This window comes from Hippoglossus stenolepis, chromosome 16 (genome assembly GCF_022539355.2).
Source record: "Hippoglossus stenolepis isolate QCI-W04-F060 chromosome 16, HSTE1.2, whole genome shotgun sequence".
In the NCBI taxonomy this organism is placed as follows: domain Eukaryota; kingdom Metazoa; phylum Chordata; class Actinopteri; order Pleuronectiformes; family Pleuronectidae; genus Hippoglossus; species Hippoglossus stenolepis.
The window spans coordinates 18737581-18759222 of record NC_061498.1 but is presented as its reverse complement, the minus strand read 5'-3'; the positions used below and the strand labels follow the sequence as shown (position 1 = coordinate 18759222).

At 40.7% G+C, this 21642-nt stretch overlaps 1 protein-coding gene across 1 annotated transcript in view; it reads right to left on the bottom strand.

Annotated features, from left to right (window-relative positions):
* Nucleotides 1-21642, bottom strand: part of grin2ca (glutamate receptor, ionotropic, N-methyl D-aspartate 2Ca) — a 73832-nt gene that overhangs the window by 31473 nt on the left and 20717 nt on the right. Inside the window, exons 2-4 of the mRNA XM_035179660.2 lie at nt 20228-20672; nt 8565-9166; nt 3425-3539 (exon numbers count right to left, since the gene is read on the bottom strand). Coding sequence (XP_035035551.1) covers nt 3425-3539; nt 8565-9166; nt 20228-20656 — 1146 coding nt within the window. The 5' untranslated portion in view covers nt 20657-20672. The remainder of the gene's footprint in view (nt 1-3424; nt 3540-8564; nt 9167-20227; nt 20673-21642) is intronic.

Sequence of the window (21642 nt, the reverse complement as noted above, 5' to 3'; positions counted from 1 at the left end):
AGTGTAATGTGAGGTATCAGTATATACAGGCTGGTAATACATTGGTGATGTATGAACGTGACGGACTAGCTGCCCTGTGATGTGTACAATAAGAAGAGGCATTCAAAAAGTGGAATTGATTTCCAGCTCTCAAAGAGAAGCCAGAGGCGACAGAAACTCAAACACACTTCACACTTCATAGCTGAATTTTTTTGTGGAGTGAGCTCGTTATTGTGCTCTGAGGAAGTGAAAAAAACATTATTTCCTCTCACAATAGGTTTATATAAAGGTCAATATGGTGGAAAATGATATAAGGGGGGAATTGGAGGAAAATAATTACATTCAACTTTAAACGTAAATTAAGTTTTCTCTGTTTATTTGAGTGTTTGAATATAAGCATAACACATAAAAGGCAAATTTATACCTAACGTAAGACACACGGAAACAGACGGAGCCTTCTGTCCGTGCTCTGCGTTAATTTCAGCCATATTTTAGAACAACTTCTGAAGGCTAACAGATATGGATGAAACAGATGAAACGGAGCAGTACCACCAAAAATCGTAAGGGGGCAGTGAAGCCAATAGTCCAAGCAAGACGATCAAAGGACACGAGGAAGACATTTTAACAATGGCAAAATGTTTTGAGGAGAGACTTTGCGTTAAGAACCTACGTACCATCATGCTTGATGCTGTCAGGAACTCTCAACTCTGCCCTCTAGTGGATGTGTTGCTCAACAACCATGCTAACATAAAGGACGCATGGAAGTATGTGGGCAGCGCCAGTTACATAATTTACAACGGAAGGATCTCTTTTCGAACATAAAGGAAGCCAAACTGATTAGTCTAAATAAGTAAATCTGATGGACACAGAGGACAGTGACACATCCAATGCATGTTAATGCGATTTAAGTCTTTTTAGAGTCACTTCATTAAATCGGAGGAGTCAGGCCAAATTCTCTTTTATAGCACAGTGAAGAGGATATTTTTAGAACCCTCTGAATATGTCTGTTTTTTTAAGTTGGACAACAAGACAGTTCCAAAAGTTATAGTTATAGTATTTTTAAAGCTCAAAAATATATCAGAGTACACATTGAATATCTGTGTCTGTCATGTTAGGTTAATTCAACGTCGCTGCAGTTCAGGGCAGTTCTTATCACACTGATGTATGTACAAGTTTTAGAGTTTCTGATCAGTTTGATTTGAATTAGTCATTTGGTATAAGAATGTATTGAAACGTCATGATTGACAGCTAAGACTGACCTCATGAATGGTTGAGTGGGTGTATTGGCGGGATTTGATAACACAGCTCCATCCTCAGATCACTGCTACACACACTCTGGCTCCAAATGATGTCAAAAGTGCAAGATGATCGCATCTTTATTTACAGTCTATGATATTTAAAACCTTTGTCTTGGTGTGTGTGCTAAAAGGAAATTCTGAATGATCACAGCTCTCTGCAAAGTGAAGCTAAAACGGTAACAGCTGTTGAGACAGCTGAGTGAGTGGCATGAGCATGCTCCGACTGTCTGGTGTAAACAAGAAACGGACTCATTAAACACAATTTAACTTCATTCCCAAAACTAGATTTTAATATCAATCACAACTGTGGGGACACTATGTTCAATATGCTTAACAGCTGTCATTCTAAATTCTCAGAATTTCATTCTTTATTCAATCTAAACTATTTATATCAATCACATTACAATTTAATGTCCCGTTGTATTTCTTTTCTGCACAGCTGTAATCAAATGCTAATGTCTGATTCAAAATAAATTAATATTTCACTGGCCAGCCTATATTACTAATTACAGTTACATAACATTGACTGGATATAAATACAGCAAAGTCATTTCTGTTTAAATGAATAAGTGTTTAATTGGACCAGGCTCTGTTATAGATTCACAAACAAAATGGCTGCTGCCTGCTTTCACGTTTAAATTGTTTGTTTGCCTCTTTTACCATCACAGCTCCCCATTAACTCATAGCCCTGATAACAAATTGGAAATTAATAGGAAGCACCCAAAACATCAGCATAACATAATTAGCTTGGAAATGGCGGCCGGCTGTTTACTTTGAGCGTGATGTTTAACTAAACACCTTCCTCTCAGCCAGTAAAGGAAGCGAACTCCCTCCAGTCTGGTGTCCACATCACATCCGCCCCCTGTGGTAACATTAATGTTTCAATCTCCAAACAAGTCAATGAGGCGGCACGCTGCAGCAAAGTACCCTGACTAAAGTGAGTGTGGGTTTTCTCTTAACCTCTTTTAAGGAGACAGAGGGCAGGAGTACGTGAGAGAGGTGTGTCTGTGATTAAGAGACGACGCTTCATTAAGCGGTTCATTGTAGCAGTGGTGTTCTTACTCGTAGGACTGCCCCCTGAAAGACAACGATTCAAATCATCGGTCAGGGATTTTTTTTCCGCTTGCCAGTGTTCGGGACATTTGGTCCCCGGGCGTGTCACTTCTCGCTTTAATGCTGCTCTCAAAACATCCCACTTGTCAGCAGTTGGCTCGTTGTTAACGTCAGTGACAGGTACAGGCAGCTACTGACCTGGACCCATGAGACTGAAGCTGCGGTCGGAGACACACTGAACTCCGGGCGTTCTCCTAGAATTATCTGGAGGGATTGTATTTGAGTCAGTTGCTCCGCACATTTTACAGAACTTTACTTGCCAGCCACCTGTGAAAATGTAGGGGAAATGTCCATGTGAGCCCATGTGAGACAGCCACAATGGAGGCTAAACTTAAAAAACAATTAATAATACAAATATCTCTGGATGATAAAGCTGAGTCAAACATGTAGAAGACGCCAAGAAAGATGTCAACTTGCAAAGACAATTACCTGGACTATCTCCCGCTGTGTTCATCATATGTGAAAGACAATGTCCAGAGAATATCCAGATCCAACATTTTCTGGGTTGCACGTTTGAAAACAGCTTGTGTGAGACAGAGGCAGCTGCTTCGTCAGGGTCTGAGAAAAAATCATCTTCTGCCTGCTGCTTAGAAGTCATGAATTTACGGCGTGCAGCATTATTATACGTCCTAGTTAGTATGCATTAGCTCTGAGGGCTAACTCGGCTTGGTAACCATATCACATGAACGCCACTGTCTTCTTGAACCCTCTCCAACCAAACCTCGTTCAAAAATCAGGCAGTTGGTCAAATATTCTTATTGAAAAGCCAAATCTGATTTGACTATTATACTTTTATTTTCTACATATTAATTTGCACAATCAGGATCAACACTGAACAGTGCAGGAAAGCCGATGAGACCTCTACCTAGATAATGTTTAAATGCTCACAAAATACTGAAATATAAAAGGAAAATGCAGAAAATGATTTATTCTTAGTCGGTGCAGCCCTATACTGACTAGTCTTTACAAAGAGGACAAGTGATGTATGAGATCACTTAGAGAAAGACGGCGGTGAGACACAGGGTGACACTTACCTTATCCCACTGTCGCTCTCTGTCCAGAGTGATGATGATCATGGCTGGATTCACCAGGTAACCGTTATTGTTGAAGGAGAAGTCATTGTGCTCCCAGGTTACATTCAACATGTGCCTGCAGGGAAACAAAGAGAAAGACAAACATCATCTTTCTCTTTCAATACGCTCTCAATACTTTAAGCTGGATATAATGTATTCATTAAAGTTTTAGCAATTTTCCAAATCCACAGCCCAATATTCATCCTGATCTAATTAAAGCGACTTTCATAGCAGGTCGTGATTTGTCCAAAATAGTCATGTTTCACAAATCATTTGAAGACTAATTTAAGGTGTAATAGCGTGCCCTACATTTAAATCGAGCGAGAGTGGAGGCCGACATTTCCTTCATGCGCTGGAAGCTGCTGACCAATCACAACACAGTGAGCCAGCTGGCCAATCAGAGCAGACTAGGCTTTATCGGGAGGGGGGGCTTAAAGAGAGAGGAGCCAAAGCCAAGTGTTTCAGTTAGAGGCTGAAAAGAGGAGCTGCAGCAATGGACACTATGAGGAAAGTGATGTGTTTTCTGAACATTAGAGCATGAAAACCTTTTCAATACACAAATTCAAATTATGAACCTGAAAATGAGAAGAATGTCTCCTTTAATTGTGAAGTGAAGAGTGTGTGCATTAACAATGAGAGCATCGTACTGCAGCGAGATACGAATTGTGGACGATTGTTTCATGGTTTTCAGACTCTACTTTAAAATCGTTACACCCTTTCAATTCATTTAAATTTTTTACACTGTCATTTCATTACAATTTCCCAAATATGTTACTGCTATTCATTAAGAAAAGTGTCACAAAAGACAAAGAAAAGCAGCAAATCCTGACAGCTGGAACTTTTCAAATCAGAGCGGACAGTAAAGTGTCATTCAGACTTCTTGAAAAGTTGCTTGAAGAACAAAATGTTCCAATACTTTTCAATTGTATGAGATATGAAATATGAAATATTATTTTTTTTCGAATCGGATCACAAATATAGGAAACCAATTTACTGAGTTAAACATCTTTCATTAATCATTATAAAGTTTTTGTTATTCAATTTGCATTCATAATTAGCGCTATTGATTAATTGCTAAAAATAATAATTCTTTCTTTAGAAGTTATAATTTAGTAAAGACACATGAAAAGATAGAAAACCATAGATTTGATTTACTGTTTCTATCATTTGTTGTCTTACTATAAATGTACTTTATTATATAAAGATAGAGTATCTCTATCTTTGTTTGGATTGCAACAATTCATTTAAATTGATTTCAATTAATAGATCATTGGTCTAATAAATGTTAAAGAAATGCAAATTCTTGACATTGTGGAGTGTTTCTTTCTTTCCAATCAAAGCACAAAGAGACAATTTATCAATTATCCAAACAGCTGCAGGTTATTTCCGTCATCCAACTAAGTGAATAATCAACTAGTCATTTCAACCCTGCACCGCTTGTCATGGCACAGTAGCTGCTGTTCCATGTAGGAAAGTGTCATCTGCCTCCTCTGATTCCATCTTAGACCCACAGGTCTGCTCTCTCACCTCAGCCACCACTCCAGCAGAGGTGTGGAAAACCTGCTGGGAGAAGAATAGCCCTCAGCCTGATCTGTGTGAAAAACCTATTTAATCTGGTAATCTGTGATAATCCCATTAACAGGTGAGCTGACTCATGATCAAAAGCATGGGGGGGGGGGGTCCTCCAATCAAGTGAGGACAAACCTGAGAACCGACAGGGGGGTGTAAATGTTTGATCTGGCTGACGACTGAATATAAAGCAAATAGAAAGTGCTTTGTTCCGTGGTGCCGACCTTCACGTTAACGTGACGAGAGCCGCTGCTGCTCAAATCATGCCTGCTGGGTTTAGAGAGTCTTAGAGGAGCTGTGTACAGTATCAAAGCGTGAGATAATGTTCACCACTTCTACCTTTTCATGAGCAGTTTGGGTTTACAAAAGGAAAAGTTGTGTCCCCTACGGCACTGCGGACTCTGAAAGAAAAATTACTTCTGACATCAGAGCGAGAGGGTGATGTTTCATAATGCAGGAGGAGTGTCGGATGATGCTTGTGTCCCGTTCGCAGCCCCTTGGTGACCATCTATTACGAAACACACTTTCTCTCTCTCTCTCCCTGAATGACCTTGGCTTACAGTATATGAGCCAAAAACTGACGCTGGCTGGAGTAGTTTTTTTTCTGACTCCTCCCTTTGCTGATTAAATTTTTTTTCTAATTATAAAAAACAAGATTTGCTGCATGTCCTGTGGTGCAGATGGCGTCAGGTTGCTCCTCAAAACACGGTTTAAATGAAAAGAAGCTCTGCCCCCAGTATCCAAGAGATACAGGGGGATGCTAGGTGAGAGATAGAGATGGCAGCCTGGCAGAGGAGAGTGACAGCCGCCATTAAATGTGCTCTACAACAACCAAACAGATGGGAAGTCATGAATAAATAAACAACTGTTGACCTCTTTTTGTCAGAGATGATATGATATCATGACATATCAGAGAATGAAGGGAGAGATTATCTCTCAATGTGACCCCTGACAATAAAACACAATTGTTCTTCAGTCATAAACTGAAATTCTAAGGACAGAGAAAGAGACTCCTCTGCAGAAGCAACCGAATTGGTCCTCTGTCCAAACCCTAGGTGTTTCCAGACAATTGACAAATAGTGACTGTCCTCGCAAAGGCAGAAGTCGAGGTGAGGAGGTTTGAGAGCATGTTAAGGTGTAAAACGTGTCAGGGTTTGACTGAGGAAACTGGAGTTCACCCAAGTTGCTTTCAAATATTTCAGGATGAAAAAGAGGAGCCATATGCAATATTAACTTGGAAAGATTTTGGTGATAAAGGCCACAGTGTCAATGTCCTGTGGACAAAACCGCAGTAGATTTCACACAACATGCCCTGCCTCCTGGATGCTTTACCCTGGCTCCGGACATTTTCCTGTTGTTGTCTCATCTGCACAATCCTCTGCTGCATTCTTCCTCTGTGAAAGACAAACTGTCAGGGCCCTATTTCCAGACATTTCCCTGAGCTCATGTCTAAAAACAGATCTACAGTCATCATTAATTTCTTCTGACCCATAACCAAGTGGTTTTAATCATCTAAACCTCACCAGAAATGACGCTTCAGAAAACTATTGCGTGGATATTTTTGCTAGAGGGCAGTGACTTAAAAGCTTATTTTCTCATTTGGACATGGTTACACATGAGAGAATAAAGTCTTGAAGGTTGTTCTTTTTGCAGTGTTGCAGGAACAGTTGATCGCATTGAGTTTTTTTTTTATTATCCTCGGGAGATCATTTTAAATGTTAAGTATTATGTCTTATTTATGATCATACACAACTAACAAGTCACTGTAAAGTACAAACGAGACAGTATCAAGTCACAAGGGTTCATCTCTCATGTCTACCATTAGTATCATTAACAGCCAGCCACTGAAAAGTTATATCCCTATATCCGTAACTCACTCTCATTTATGAGCACTGTCTTCAAGCGGCCCTGGTGGCCATTTTACTAAATGTGACTGCAGTGTTTTGCCAAGAGAACAATTTATTCCTTTAACATGCTTGGATGCATTGTGCTGTTCCTTCTGCTTATAAATGTATGAATCTGCCATCAACCGTGGGAAATTACTTTTAAAGACGGAGATTTACAAAATGTGAATACTTAAAAGATTCCCACAGAAACTATGTTCTTCACAGTATATTCTTAAATAATGGAGTGTGGCAGAGGAACAAATAAATAAAGGCTCAGTCTCAAAATAGGCAAGGGAGGAAACACAATTACTTCTGGTTTGATTGTTGACGATATAAATTCAGCAGATTGTATATTCACGAGACGAGATCAGCAAGTTACTGTTGCACTAATTTCAGCTATCGTTAGTTCTCGATACTTGTGATAGCTGCAGTTACTGCAGCAGTAACTAGTAGGGCGACAACAACGAACAAAACATGGTGTAAATGTTGCCGTTTTTAATTGAATTTGAATGTCAGGATTTACGAACACATTTGGATGACACCACAGGAGCAGTATGGAGGCATTTTCTGTTTTTTTTCTGTTGTTTTTTTTACGTTTGAAGAAGTGGTCGAAGTGGATTTGGCTATTTCTTCTCTTTCCAAGTTCAACAGTTTAACCAAAACAAGTTAATCTTACTTAAGTGAATAATTGTGTTTAGTTTTTTAATTGAAATTAGGAAACTGATTTATGAGATTATTGAACGATAAAAGTTGCAAACCTTGATAATCTAGAAATGTCCAGAATAGCATCGTAACCATTGCTTTCAATGTTACCCAAGAGGTTTTTAAAGGAAAGCTCTTTAGTTAAGAGATTGATGTTGTTTAACTCTAATGGAAGCAACAAGCTAATCTAAAGATCTGTTTTGGGTATTTAGTAACTGTGCACATAGCTGGAAGCCAAAATGCATCCTTCCAACTTATCTGTACCACTGTCTCAGAGAATGCTGGGATGTGCCATCCATCAAACCCAACACGCTACAATACCAGTGCTACATGGATCGGTTACTGCTCTGCTGCACATGTGCACAGCTGAGCTCTAATTCACCACAGGAACACAAGTCCAGTTTATTCATGTGAACATTGTTTAAACCTCTTTTAGGCAAAGCAACTAGTTCACTCATATTACATGAGTTGAATCAACTTCCATCCATCCCTCCATTATCTGTGCCGCTTATTGTTTGAGGGGTTGCGCGGGGAGCTGGAGCCAGTACCAGCTGATGACATTGGGCGTGAGGCAGGTTATACCCTGGACAGGTCGCCAGCGTATGGGCAACATAAAACATACGAACAACCAATTACACTGAAAGTCACACCAACAGTCTCTAATCAACCTAACTGCATGTCTTTGGACTGTGGGAGAAACCCCACACAGGCACAGGGATAACATGCACCCCCACACAGACACACCCCAGCCAAACAAGGATTCAAACTTTAGGACCCTTTTGCTGTGAGGCAACAGTGCTAACCACTGCACCACTGTGCCACCCTTGAATCACCTTAATATTGAGAAATAAGTAAAGACTACTCATATAATGTAAGAGAGCAGAGATGTTGTATTTTACAGTCAGAAATGAAGCCCCCCTCTGGTTCCCCACATGTTAGCGTACCTGAACAGCGTGTCGTTAGCAGGCAATGGCTTGACAGGGTTGTGGCAGTCACTGTGGCCCTCGGGAATGAAGCCCCTCTGCTTCCGAAAGCTCTGCACGCCTTTCACCACGATGGCCACCCCGTCTCGTACCCTCTTCCTAAGGCTCATTCTCCAGCGGTCTGTGATGATGCTGATAAGCCCCACGGGGAAGCTCTCCGGTGGGGCGATGTCTGGGTTTCCCACGGCCAGGCTGGGGATAATCCAGATGTAGCCTGGCCCGTCCAGTCCAGCCCCGGCTGCCATGGAAAACAGGTACTGGGCCTCTTCGTGTGAGCAGTAGACCAACAACACCTGGGCATCGATCTGCTGCAGCAGCCTGAGTGCTCGGATGTCATTCATGCCGTCGGCGGACATGTCGAAGGTCAGCACGTCCTGCAGTTCCCATATGAAGTAGCTGGTGTCCCTGAAGGTCTTGACGTAATCCACGTAGGCTTCGTAGCCTGGGTAGAGGCTGGTTATGACCACAAAGCTGTCCCAGTTGTATTCCTCCATCACCTTGAACATACCGTTGACCTGCTGCTCGATGGAGGAGCCCAGCTGCAGGAAGTTAGAGCCTTCGCCCTGGAGGGATAGGAAATCATGGCATCAGTATGAAGACCTTTACCCTCAGTTAACCTACTGCATGAAATTTGCTCCTGATATATAGGGAAAATTTGCTTGTCTTTATCCAATTTGTATAATGTGCAATGAGTTCCCTGGAGGACCCTCTGTATGATTTACACACCCACAAATCACACACAAAATAGTGAGATTCCCAGCCACTAGGGACCGTAGTGCAGCTTTTACAGGAGCTGTGTGTGGTTGTGCTTTATTTTGCTCGTTCAGGGTACCGCAGACACATTCATCACTTAAACACACGTGTCTTACTTTTGCCGCGCAAACATGGTGTCATCCACACGTGCAAATTCAGAGGGATGGCACAACCACTGGGGCCAGTGCCTGCTCTGGATTTCATCTGTCCCTGCCACAGATGCATTGACCTTGAGACAGGAATGAATGTGACTCCTCTGTTTACATGAAATAGTTTAATGGTTCTAGTGCAACATGACACCTTCAGAACCCAACAAGTGGGACTACACAGTCAGAGCTCCGCACAACACATTGATAGACTGTTGTTCTCTACGTGAAAACCAGTTCATCGTTCAGGCACAGAGCCCAACAAAATTAACCATGACCTGTGGCTATAGAGGGCGCTATTGCTCAGTAAAAGTTACATAGTGTTGCTTTAAAGCACAAAACAAAACAATTGTTATTTCAGCTAAATTACAGGTGATGCTTTGAGAGTTTCTGGTGGAGAGAGTGACATTAATCAACGGTTCCTTCTTCAACATTGAGTACGTTAATTTAGCCAAAGTCCCTGTCTCTCTCAGGTCAAGTTAGCTAATCATAAAGGTGCTTATGGAAAATGTTACATCAACTCACTAACAACTTCATTATCCCTTCATATTGATAAATGGCCTCTTATTTTTTACTTTTTAATAGGCTATTATCAAATGTCTGCAGGTCATCTGTAGACATATTTGTTATAGGTCATAAATGATTTTTTTTAAAGGTCAAATTAAATCTACTTTTGTAAATGTTAATAAGCATTTACAACCTGGCATTCTAAATGCTTAGTATTGGCTTAAAACAAATCATTAATGGGCTTGAACTTGCAGTTCATAAAGAGTACCATGATTTCTATCCGAATCCTAGCAACTGACTGCTGTTCTTCAAAAAACATAGTTCTGGACATAATTCGACAATTTAGGAACAGAAAGGACCATATTTTGTACAAACATTAAATCATATTTGAGATTTAAAATTATGATTAAATGAAAAAAAGTAAAAAACCTGTGACTCACATAAATCACCAATAAACAACACCAATACACAATACCTTATTTGACGTAGGTACTGAAATACAAGCAAATATTAACAATCCTGCTAACATTATACATGGGACAGCAGTAATCTTAACCACACACTGTATATAAAGATAGTCGACTTGATTGTTCCAGAAAAGTGACGCCAAAGCATCTCGATCGCCCCCTGGTGGCTGGCTGCAGTAAAGGTCATGTTAGCAGATTGGACATAGACCAAACTGAAACGTCAAAGTGCATTTTGAATAGATTTTTTTCAATGATGGTCTCTGTCTTTTTAAATTGGTCTTATCACACTGATGTGTGTTCATGTTTCTGATAAGTATGGTTTTAATTAGTTATTGTTACTGACTTGTGATCGATCGAGGGCATATATCGGCAGGACCTCGATACCGCAGCACCACATCACAATCACGAGATGTGTCGTGCATTTTGATTTACAGTCTATGATCTCAACCATGTTGTTGTCTCGTCACTTTAATTATTTCAAGGTACAGTATCGTGATTAATGTAACAGCCATGTATTGATGCTACTCTGCAAGGATTATTGATTCCTTAGCAGACTCACATATTTGAACATCATCATTAAACTGAGAATCTTTTGTAATAATAATAATAATGGCTTGCATTTATATAGCGCCTTTCACGGGACCCAAGGAAGCTTCACATATGTCTGTGAGGACAAAATAGAAGAGAAAATAAATAATACAAAACAGGATAGAAATACACAGCAGGGTGGAGAATTAACTGAGGCCACTCATTAGCATAAGTGAGGGTATGAAGTAGTTCAAATTCTTTGCCGTGTAAACTGGGTTGATTATTTATTTAGAGGATTATCATGTGACATGTTTGTATAAATGACATTCACCTGAAAAATAAAGAAAACTTCTGCCTCAGAAGTGGACATATACAGTTATATTTATGAATATGGGGGTGATCATGTTTTGAACCGCTTATGCCCCCCCCCAACCTTCTGACCCTAACCCACTCTAGGGAGAGGACTGCGCTCTCAGAGCTCAGAAAACATCCTGAGACTAGAAACAGGCACAATTTCTATTCAGCCTTGCTTTCTCCTCATTGTCCTTGAGTTAAGTCATCTTGTGATGTATGAGCATCTTACGATATCTGACGTCACAGTTAAATCCACTGACTTTGTGCCTCTGACTGTCTGTGCTTGAAGATATTTCCTTCTTTTGTATTTTGTAAGACTTCTTATGTCCCCAAACAGCGAAGTGGCTCTTACATTACTTACTTTTGACATACATTAAAAGCCTCAAACTCACATATTTAGGTTTGAAATGGCTGGTTTCATATGTTACTCATCAATATTCATAGAAATGACGTCAACATCTTTACTTAGAATTGGTTCCTGCTCGTTGTAAGGGAGCTGCAGTGGACTAAGATGGATTAGACTGCACTGGAGGCCGGCTTGCTGCATACATCCATACTGGCTGCAGGGATCTTATGCAGGTTAGTCACGGTGGAGTTTGAGAAGATCGTATAAATCTGCTCATTTTCTCCTTTCCCCCTCACGGTCCCACAGCAAATCTGTCAGTGTTATTGCCTTATTCCTGTACAATCTGCTGCTGCCTGTTCCGGCATCTGCAGTTTGTTCCCTGACATTTGCTAAGGTGTCAGAATGTTTATGTGCAAGTCAGCGTTAGTTTCATTTAAGAAAACTATGATGAATAATGTGTGTCAGTGACCTTTTTCCCCTGTGACTAAGACGGAGCCAATGTCATTAGACACTGTGACTATGTCAACATTCAGTTTCGCTGACGGCTAAGGACAAGGTTAAAATTAGGTTTAAATAAAAAAAAGAAAACTTTGCCAATAACATTGTTAGGATTATTGACTATTTTTCTTTCAATGCAGCTGTTCTGTTTCCTTTGCTGCTCGCGCCATATCATGACTAGACCTGCCAGCGTGCAGCACAGTGAGAAAACTGACTTGATTCAACCTGTGGTGTTTATCAAATAACTGATAAATATGTGAATAAGTTTGATTAAAATGATGACGATGATGATGACCAAAGATCTTTCTAAAATGAGACTAAAATGCCCAAACCTTTAGTCAATAAGGATGTTTTCACACCTGAAAGTGTGGACCATGGTGTGAGCCAATGCTCTGTGTTACATTGTCCACATTTGATCAAGTTAATTTTGGATTCAAATTGTAATTTAGGGATTGAACTAAAGAATTTTGTATGACATACGTACGTCCTGTCATCATCACCCACATGGACTGCGTCTACTTATACTTGACATTGATAGTTTTTTTTTTCACTAAGTGCATAGTGTTGCTACTGCAATACAATGATGGTATAAGTACCAGCAAAATGAGCGTCCCACTGTTCGAACAGTATATTATCAGAGGTAAAGCACTCCTGTAACCCACTTCCACTTATTTTTATTTTTTATATTGTTTAATGCTGTATCAACTTCCAGCAATTGTTTGGAAAGTCTGTGATCCAAAGTGATCGCTTTTAGGGTTAGGGTTGGAGTCAGGGTTAGGATTAACCCTAACCTAAAGTCAGTGTGGAAGCACCATAAAAAACAGGATAATATTGCCTGTATATGATAAAAACTAGAGGACATTTGACACAGGTCAGCATCCAGAATTACCACCAGTGCAAGTCTGTGTGTTTCTGTACGCCATGCTTACAAGCCCAAGGCTCTATCAGAAAAAGCCTTCTGCTAACTACCATCTCAAAAGCTCAATTAGCAGAGAGCAGACTGATAGCGAAGTCCAAATGATCCTGGGGCATTACCACAGGCTCAGCAGCAGCTCAAAGCCCAAAGTCACGACTGCCCTGACCGTGTGCACAGAAGTGAGCAAGGGGTGTGGGGAAAAGAATAAAATCATTGTGGTCAGTTTATGCAGAAGGAAACATGTATTCTCCCCCTGAAGTGATCACATTTTCATTTGGCAGATGCAGATAGAAGTGTTTACACCTCCACAAAATGTTGTGGTCTCATCTTGCCGGCATCCCACTTCTTCCCTGATTTATCCAAAAATATTGTCTATTGTCTTCTTCACATGATAAGTTGTTGGTTGAGGGTGTTGTTTCTGTTCAGGTGCAAAGTTGGCCTATAGAAACCATGACAGACATTATTTAGAGAATTTCTAAGTCTGAGGTAACTACATTTGCTGTAGTCACCTCGACTATGAAGTTCTATGTTTTCACCACCGTACGTTTGTCTGTTTGTCATTAGGGTTACGCAAAATTTTCTAAATGCATTTTCAATTAAACTTGTAGAAGGATGGGACATGAAACAAGAGATAAATCATTAAATATGGGGTTGGATCATAGAATCTAATTTATTTACTGATTTCCCAAAGAATGATTTGTGGACTATTAGAGGACGGATATCAATGAGTGTGTGTAATTTGATGCAGCTCAATTGAATTCAAGGGGACTGTTGGGCCTTGGCGTATGTATGAGCTCTACCGAGTGACGTTGTAGTTTCATCATCTTGCTTTAATCCGAAAGACACCTCCTTGGTTTTAACGATTAAATATGTGTGGTGTGATGTAACACCACCGACTGTTAAGCGGAGGTCAGCCTGCTCTTTGTCATTAAGGACTTCTCACCACCACCTTCGCATGTGGTTTTAACCACTGAATGTGACACTGCATGTCCCTGTGCACCAGGCTAACTGGCACAATTTACAGTCAAAAGTCAAAAACATTCCAAAAAAGCTTTATGTCTGCCTGACACGAATAAGCTTTATACACATTACGCAGCAAAGAGCAGTGAATATTTGTGAGCCACTACGAGTAACCAATCAAAACAGCCGACTGGCTGAGTGTTTTTCCTTTGTCATACGTTGTTTGCGCCGGATGTTTTAGCAGAGACTTAGCATAGCTACGGGTGAAGAAGATACGATGCAATAGAAGGTGACTAAAACGAAATGTTCCATTGAATCACATTTGGGATTTCTTTGGGTTTAATCATTGTTGGAAACATTTGGATAATTTAAGTACATAAGTCAACAAAAATATATAACATAGGTCTAGTCGTTTTAGACATTTTAATGAAGACTTGTTATATATTAAATCTTTAACTTGACAGAAAAACTAAACTAAAAATTCAGTTGGGAAAACATTCATGAATAAATTAACCAAATTGTTTTTTCACTTCGAAAATTGATTGTATTCCAAAATAAAAATGCAGAAATACCTAAAATCCAAAATCTCACGATTCACATAGTAGAACCACAGATATTAAAGACAGAATAGATTGAATTTTCTGTAATCTCACAGTACATACGATCATACTGCTCAATGCTATGGATAATGTCTTAGATTATAAACATTGTGTTTGTGTATGGGTGTCAACCACAACTTGCTGTCAATAAGCTGCATTTCCACAGTGTTGTTCACAGAGGCTCACAGTAATAGTCCACAGTAGCAAAGCAGATTAGAGCCATTGAGCAGAAAGCTTAGCTTCTCAAGGCTGAGATTAGATTCACAAGGGTAAAATATGCAGAAGAACTCATATCTGTTTACAAATACAGATGCAGCAGTGCTCCATTGGTCTTCCCATTCAACTTTCACTTTTTAACCCTTTAACATCTCGGCAAATGTGTGGCTTTCAAATCTGTAATGGTTCGGTTGTGTGAATGCCTTGAGATTAGCTGTGAGATGCAGTGAAACTGGTCTCAGTTTGAGTTAGATGAGCCTATAAAGCGGTGATCTCTAAACCACAGCTGTTTCTATGAGAGCTGTGGTTGTCAGTGAAAACCAACTGTTTTTTTTTTTGTTTAGAATTAAAGGACTGATACAAAAACAAGAGACTTTAAGGAGAGTTTTGTCAGTGTTTCTTTCGTCTAGTGCGTTTCATAGGCTTTATGGGAATGTAAAACTCCTGCAAAGTGAGAAAGTCCAAAGTCTGTGGACACCGAAGTTCCTGAAACGCCTTGATACTAGACAGTCTGTACTGCCGCATTCATTGTAATGTCAAGTAAAATCACAATAACCCACAATTTCTATAATGCACACCTAGCAGCTAGTCTGGCACGCCCCCCAAACAAAGCCAGGTAAAGCGAGAGCGGAGGCCGACATTTCCTACACACTCTGAAAGCTGTTGACCAATCACAACAGATCAGGCCAGCTGGCCAACCAGCGCAGACTCGGCTTTATCAGGAGGGGGGAATTAAAAAAACAGGATCTGAAGCCAAGTGTTTCAGACAGGGGCTGAAAAGAGGCGCTGCAACAATGGACACTATGAGGAAAGTATATGTGTTCTGAACATTAGAGCATGTAAACCTTTTCAATTCATAACCAAAATTAAAACTAGAATGGCACCCAGTAGAGCACATACCAATGCCCAACAATCCCCTTAGATTCCGTCAAATGTGCCTAATCTTTTTCCTCCAGGTCAATTCATTATTTTGTTGGAAAATGGTTAAAATGTTGAAAAACACCTCTCATCTCAAAACTAAATTCCAGAAACCGCCCCCTGATCCAGATGAGCACCAACGTTATACAAATTTAGTGGAAATTGATTCTGTTGTTTTAATGTAATCTTGCTTAAAACACCAACAAACGGACAGGGCTGAAAACATGTCCTTGGATGAGATAATTATGAACCTGAGTATGAACAGAATATGTCTCCTTTAACTTGCTGTAAAACACTCATTTGATGGCTGAAGGTTATTTAAATGACTTGGGTTGGTGATGTCCGTTGATAGACATGCACTGTGTCCGAAAATGTAACGGAAACAAGGGATTAAAGTCAGCTGGCCCGAAAGAACTGAGGCCACAATGAAACAATGCATTGAAGGAACAGAAAGAGGTCTATGTTTCCTTTGCTCACATGACTGAACTACATTCACCACCCTTCCCTTATTACTGTCCCTTCATGAAGAGTGACTCCTGGCCCCTGCTCTTTGCTGCGACATATGTCTTCCTCCGCCACACAGCAGGAAGTGCCCCGGCGCTGCCTGCCTGTCCTGCTGACGTCACGTAGATCCTGCACGGTGACCAGGAACAGACACACACAACTCCCTGGTCATCTGCCATTTCTCTCTGAGCTGGAGAAAACCCAGGCTACGACCCTGTGTGAACGGTGAGGAACACGATTCAACCAATATGCAATATCTATATTCTTTCTGCATTATCAGCATTAAGCATTATCATTACAGGAAGAGAAACGACAGCGCTTTAGATGTAAAAATTCTATGATATTATATTTTGACACATATCAGGCAAATAACATGAGATATTTTCATTTCATGCTCATACTAAAGCATAAACAGTTTTTAAAGTTATGTTTAGATATAAAGAAAGAGATCAGGTTCTTGATATAATTTAGAAAAACGACTGCAGTCAGTTGTTGTGTTCTCTGTGTTGACATCGGATCAAACTTATATTTTCCTAATTTCACCTAAAGTAATATTTTTGCGCAAACCAAACCACACATGGGACCTCGCTGCCTCGGTCTAGACAGGTCACACTGTACCTGTGCCAGCGGTTTTAAGAAGCAGCCGGCGGTGGAGGCAGAGACAAGTGAGTTCAGGACATCGCGAAGACAGGCGGAGACAGGCAGAGGGAAAAAAAAGGAACTGCTCTACTTTTGAGAAAACCCTCGAGCCCATGTTCCTGCAAAGACAATCAGGTTTTGCTTGGATCTGACTTGCATTTTGTTCACCTGCAGCACGGTGGCGTGGAGGACGTGATCTGTCAGGCGACACTGGCTTCAAAGGATGCTGGGAATGTTAGGTCGGGATATTGAACTAAATGCACAAGAGCAAAATTAGAATTCATTCTACATCTTCCAGGAATTATTTTACTAACACACCCCCTTGAGTATGTAATTACTTCCGAAGGACATCACTGGGTGTTGTTTATTCAGAGATTCATCTCAGCTTTTTCCAACTGTACGATCACTGTCAAAAGCTGCAACATGAAGGGTATCTAATAATTCCAGTCTGTCTGTCTGTCTGATTGTGTGTGGCTTGCATATCTTATCAGCTTCACACTCGGCATGTGTATTGTTAAGAGCCCAAGGAAGTGCAGTATTGAGGTTCGTGACAGAATACGTTCTATATGAATAAACTTTGAATAAACAGGCCAACAGTGACTTGCCGAATTCTTCTTTAAGAAGCTGCAGGTAGCAATACCACAAGCCCAAAAAATGGACCTATTCCAAACAGGCATATTGGATTTCTACACCTAGATGATAGAGGTGACAGATCAGAAAAACATGAAACTAAATGCAGCCATATTTAAACTTTTAATGTGCAGTTTAAGCCTTTTTTTTACCAGTTTGTGACAGCCATGATCACTGCTATTGAGCTATTCCCTGGCTGCACACTAAGCAGGCCAGCAGGAAGTGATTGATCTGCGCTGGCATTAGTGTCGATCTGAAGATGACATGGCTGCATAAATAAGCAGCAATTTTAGTGGGATGAACTTTGCTTAAAATGTCCAGTCTTTGTTTTAACGTTATTTCCTTCTTTTTCTGAATGTCTTGTTTCCTTATTGAATGAAAGAATGATGGTACGTGTGTGCTGATCTTGTCAATCAACAAGCAGAAATGTCCTGAGGAAAAGAATCAGTTTATCACCAAATTTTGTCCTGTCACTTTCAGAAAGATCAAACTCTCGGCTTTCAGAGATACCTATGAAAAATGAATGCGCACCGGCGCCTTGTTGACTACCTTTGACAGCGTCCCATAAATCAATTGACGGAGTTGATTATTGAGGAGAAGAGGAAGAAGACTCAAAGCGGCTTGGACTAAAATCATCTCTGTGCCTGTGGTACATAACTTGAATGCACTGATTGTTATATATGAATATTAATGTTGGGGCAGTTGTGGCTGAGGAGTTATAGTGGTTGTAGAGGGTGGGCGGGTGTCTCTTCATGCTGCTTTGAAACATTGACTGTAAGTATAGCTATTGGATCAAATATTCTTCTCTGCAGTACCTGCTGTGTCTAATGTCTGCATTCTAGGTCCAGTAAAGTCTTCAATCTCAAAAATGTTTTTACATTTTTTCAGTACAATCGTGATATGAAATCTTTATAGCGTTGTATCTCTCTAGTGGGTAACAAATAATTACAGTTGGACTCTGCGACCATCCACATGAATAATTCATGAACTCAGTGTTCTGTAAGTCACTTTTAATGTATTCACTAAATGGTATACATTACTGCTCTCAACTTCTTTCCTTGGCTAATTGCTGCTGAAAGTCATTCAAATCACCAGCTGTCAGCCTTTGTCATTGCACTTATTTCCAATCATATGTGTTTATTCTTTGATTTATTATGATTGAGTTGCTGTTATTGTCATCAAGTTATATAGTTGGAGTGTAAATGAGCAGCAGGAGGTGTTGGTTGACATTTCTTTTATTTACCTTAAGAAGGCTGATTGCAAGATTATCCAACATGTTTTCTGAAATGGACACTGCTGACAGGGGACTACAAACCCAAACGGATTTAGGAAAAAAGAGTCTTACTCGTCGTCACTATTTCCTCCAAAAATATATAATGCATCAAAAGTCAAAATGGGAATTAAATAGTATCCTCTAAAAGATAAGGGTTAGGGTTAGGGTTACTTGCGGTGTTCATCAGGGGTCTGTTGGTGGACCATTATTTTTTTGCACATGGTTATTAAATACAGTCTGAATTAGATAAACTTTCAGGGTGGAATACATTTAACAATGGTTTAAACCATATTTTACGCAGCACAGAATGACTATACTAGCAATGCTGCTAGCCACCATTGGTACTGTTCATTTAAAAAGACACATTTACCAACAGAAGCATCTCACACAGAGGCTTAGTAACTAAGAGGAACAACAAACCATGGCTAAAATCCTACAGATTAGTCAGCACAACAGCTAGCTGGATTGTGTTGTTTTTGTTGGATTTCCTGTAAACAGAGTACATTATGTTAGCATTAGCAGTTAGCTGTATGTTCGCACAAGAAGCCACCTTGTTTTTACACAATGACGCAATACAGAAAAGAAGATACAAATTTAAAATGAGCCAATCATAACTTGGTGAAAGAAATAAGTTCACCGTAATTTTAGTCAGTTGTGCTTCTGTTGTTTGGTGCCATGTTCACTGGGCTTTATACTGCTTTACACTAGTTTGACAGTTAGTAGCAATGGATATTGTACACATGACCCTTCAGATAAATTGAGGGGCATGCTTCATCCAAATCTTTATGTTTATTAGTGTTTATATATATTTATATTTGAAAGTATTCCGCAGGTTTCCACTAATTCTGGAGATATTACAACCTGCCTCTGTAGCTCCATGTATGCACATGTCTCCTAAAGCTGAAAACTTAAAGCAGTTACAAACCAGAATGATGGTGAGAAATGATGAACAGCCATTGGCTTGCACCTGTTAATGTATAAATTGACCTAACCATGGCCTGTTGGTTGGATCTCAGTAGCTGATAATCTGAACTCATCCTGTGATTTCTTATATTCATGACTTTATACGGCTTTCGGTTTTGCTGCAGTAGAAGTTGTTGATCGTGAATAAGAGAGTTAAAACGGCTCAACTGGCTTCCCAGAGTGCATTTCTCGGAAACACAAAGTTTTCAATTGTTCTGTGATGTTTGAATGTTTGATCTACTTTCTTGGAATATTTCATGCAAGGAGTTAAACTGTGAAACCATATGCTTGGGTTGGTGAGTTTTCAATTACTATGTACAGTGAGGCTCCCACAATTTATGGGTGGGGCTAAAGCCTTAACCTGTTTAATGCCCACTCCCCATCACTGACCCCGCGCCGACACTGACCTTGTATGGCAGGACGACAGCAGAGCCTCCGCTAATGCCCACAATGGGCACAGCTGTCTGAGTGGAGATGAAGTCCAAGATCTGTGCCACAGCCTCAGAGCCAACATTGTCCTCAAACACCACGCCATGCACACGGTTGGTGGAGAGGGTGTCACAGATGCGGGTGAGCAGCGCCCGAGGGTTGGTGTTATTGACCAGCACAGTGATGGGGTTCACCTCCAGAGGCAGGTCCAAGAAATTTTCCCGGCTTAGCCGCCCCTTAATCTCCGTCTGGTAGGCCGAGCCGCTGAACACCACCGCCACGTTCACGGAGGGCGTTGGAATCCCAAACGGCCGGCCTGAACAGCAGGGGATAGTGCAGAACAGCAGCAGCAGCAGCGGTGGTGGCCACCACGGGGAGTCGCTCAAGCAGCCTAGACGAAAGCCCATCTCAGTCACCTACTGCCTGGAAGAGGGGTCAGAGTGGAGGGAGGGGTCGGGAGAAGGGATTGACATGTTACATACACAGGACAAATCATTGTCTTTTTCAGAAATGTTGTGATAATACTCAGTAATCCCAGCTGGCCAGCCAACCAAGTGCCTTTTGTTTAGAGCTGGCTTATTTTGATTAATGACCTTTTAGCTTCATCTCAGTGTGCTGGTATGCCTGCCATAACTAAGACAGTGTAAGAGCCCATTAACGGAGCCCAGAGAAGTATTTTTAGAGTGTGTCCGCGTGCAACGTGAGGCTATGGCCAGGCTGTTGCGTCTTAGGAAGGCAGCTGCCACCCTGCTGCTGTGGTATTCTGTGGTCCAATCCAACAGATGGTGTCCAGTGTTTAATGCAACAAATGGAGAAGAAGAGGATTTATAATTATTCTCTCGTGACATTACTTTTGAAGCTGTTGCTTAATTTTTCAGCAGTGCAAAGCATTCAAACTTAATCTGCATGCATGGTTTTGTCTGCGCTGATTAATTCACATCCATTGTCTCATTATTTTGGTTTGTATCTATTCTCGTTTTGAAACTGACAGTTTAATTATTCTGACAGAAAATGTCTATATTTACACAGGAATTGAAATCTCCATGTTGGCCTTTGAACGAATCCAAGCTTTTTGTGCAACATTGCGTCAGTCTTTCACCGGGTTGCAACCGCTAACTCTCAAACTATTTTAATTTCTCCAAAGAAGCTGATTGCTTTGCTTTATTCCTGAAGGTAACGGAGGAGAAATACCATGGCAGAGCTCTGCGATGTCAAACCCTGTAGCATTTAATATTCACATGGTAGCCAGACAGTGGTTTATGTTGTGCTGTCAGACAGACTTAGGCTCTTTGTCAAATCTGTCACAGTCGTGTTTGCGCCCCTTAGGGAGTGCTGCACACTGGTCCCCTGTCACAGAGATCTGATCCACCATGTGATGGAATCCCAGTGGGGT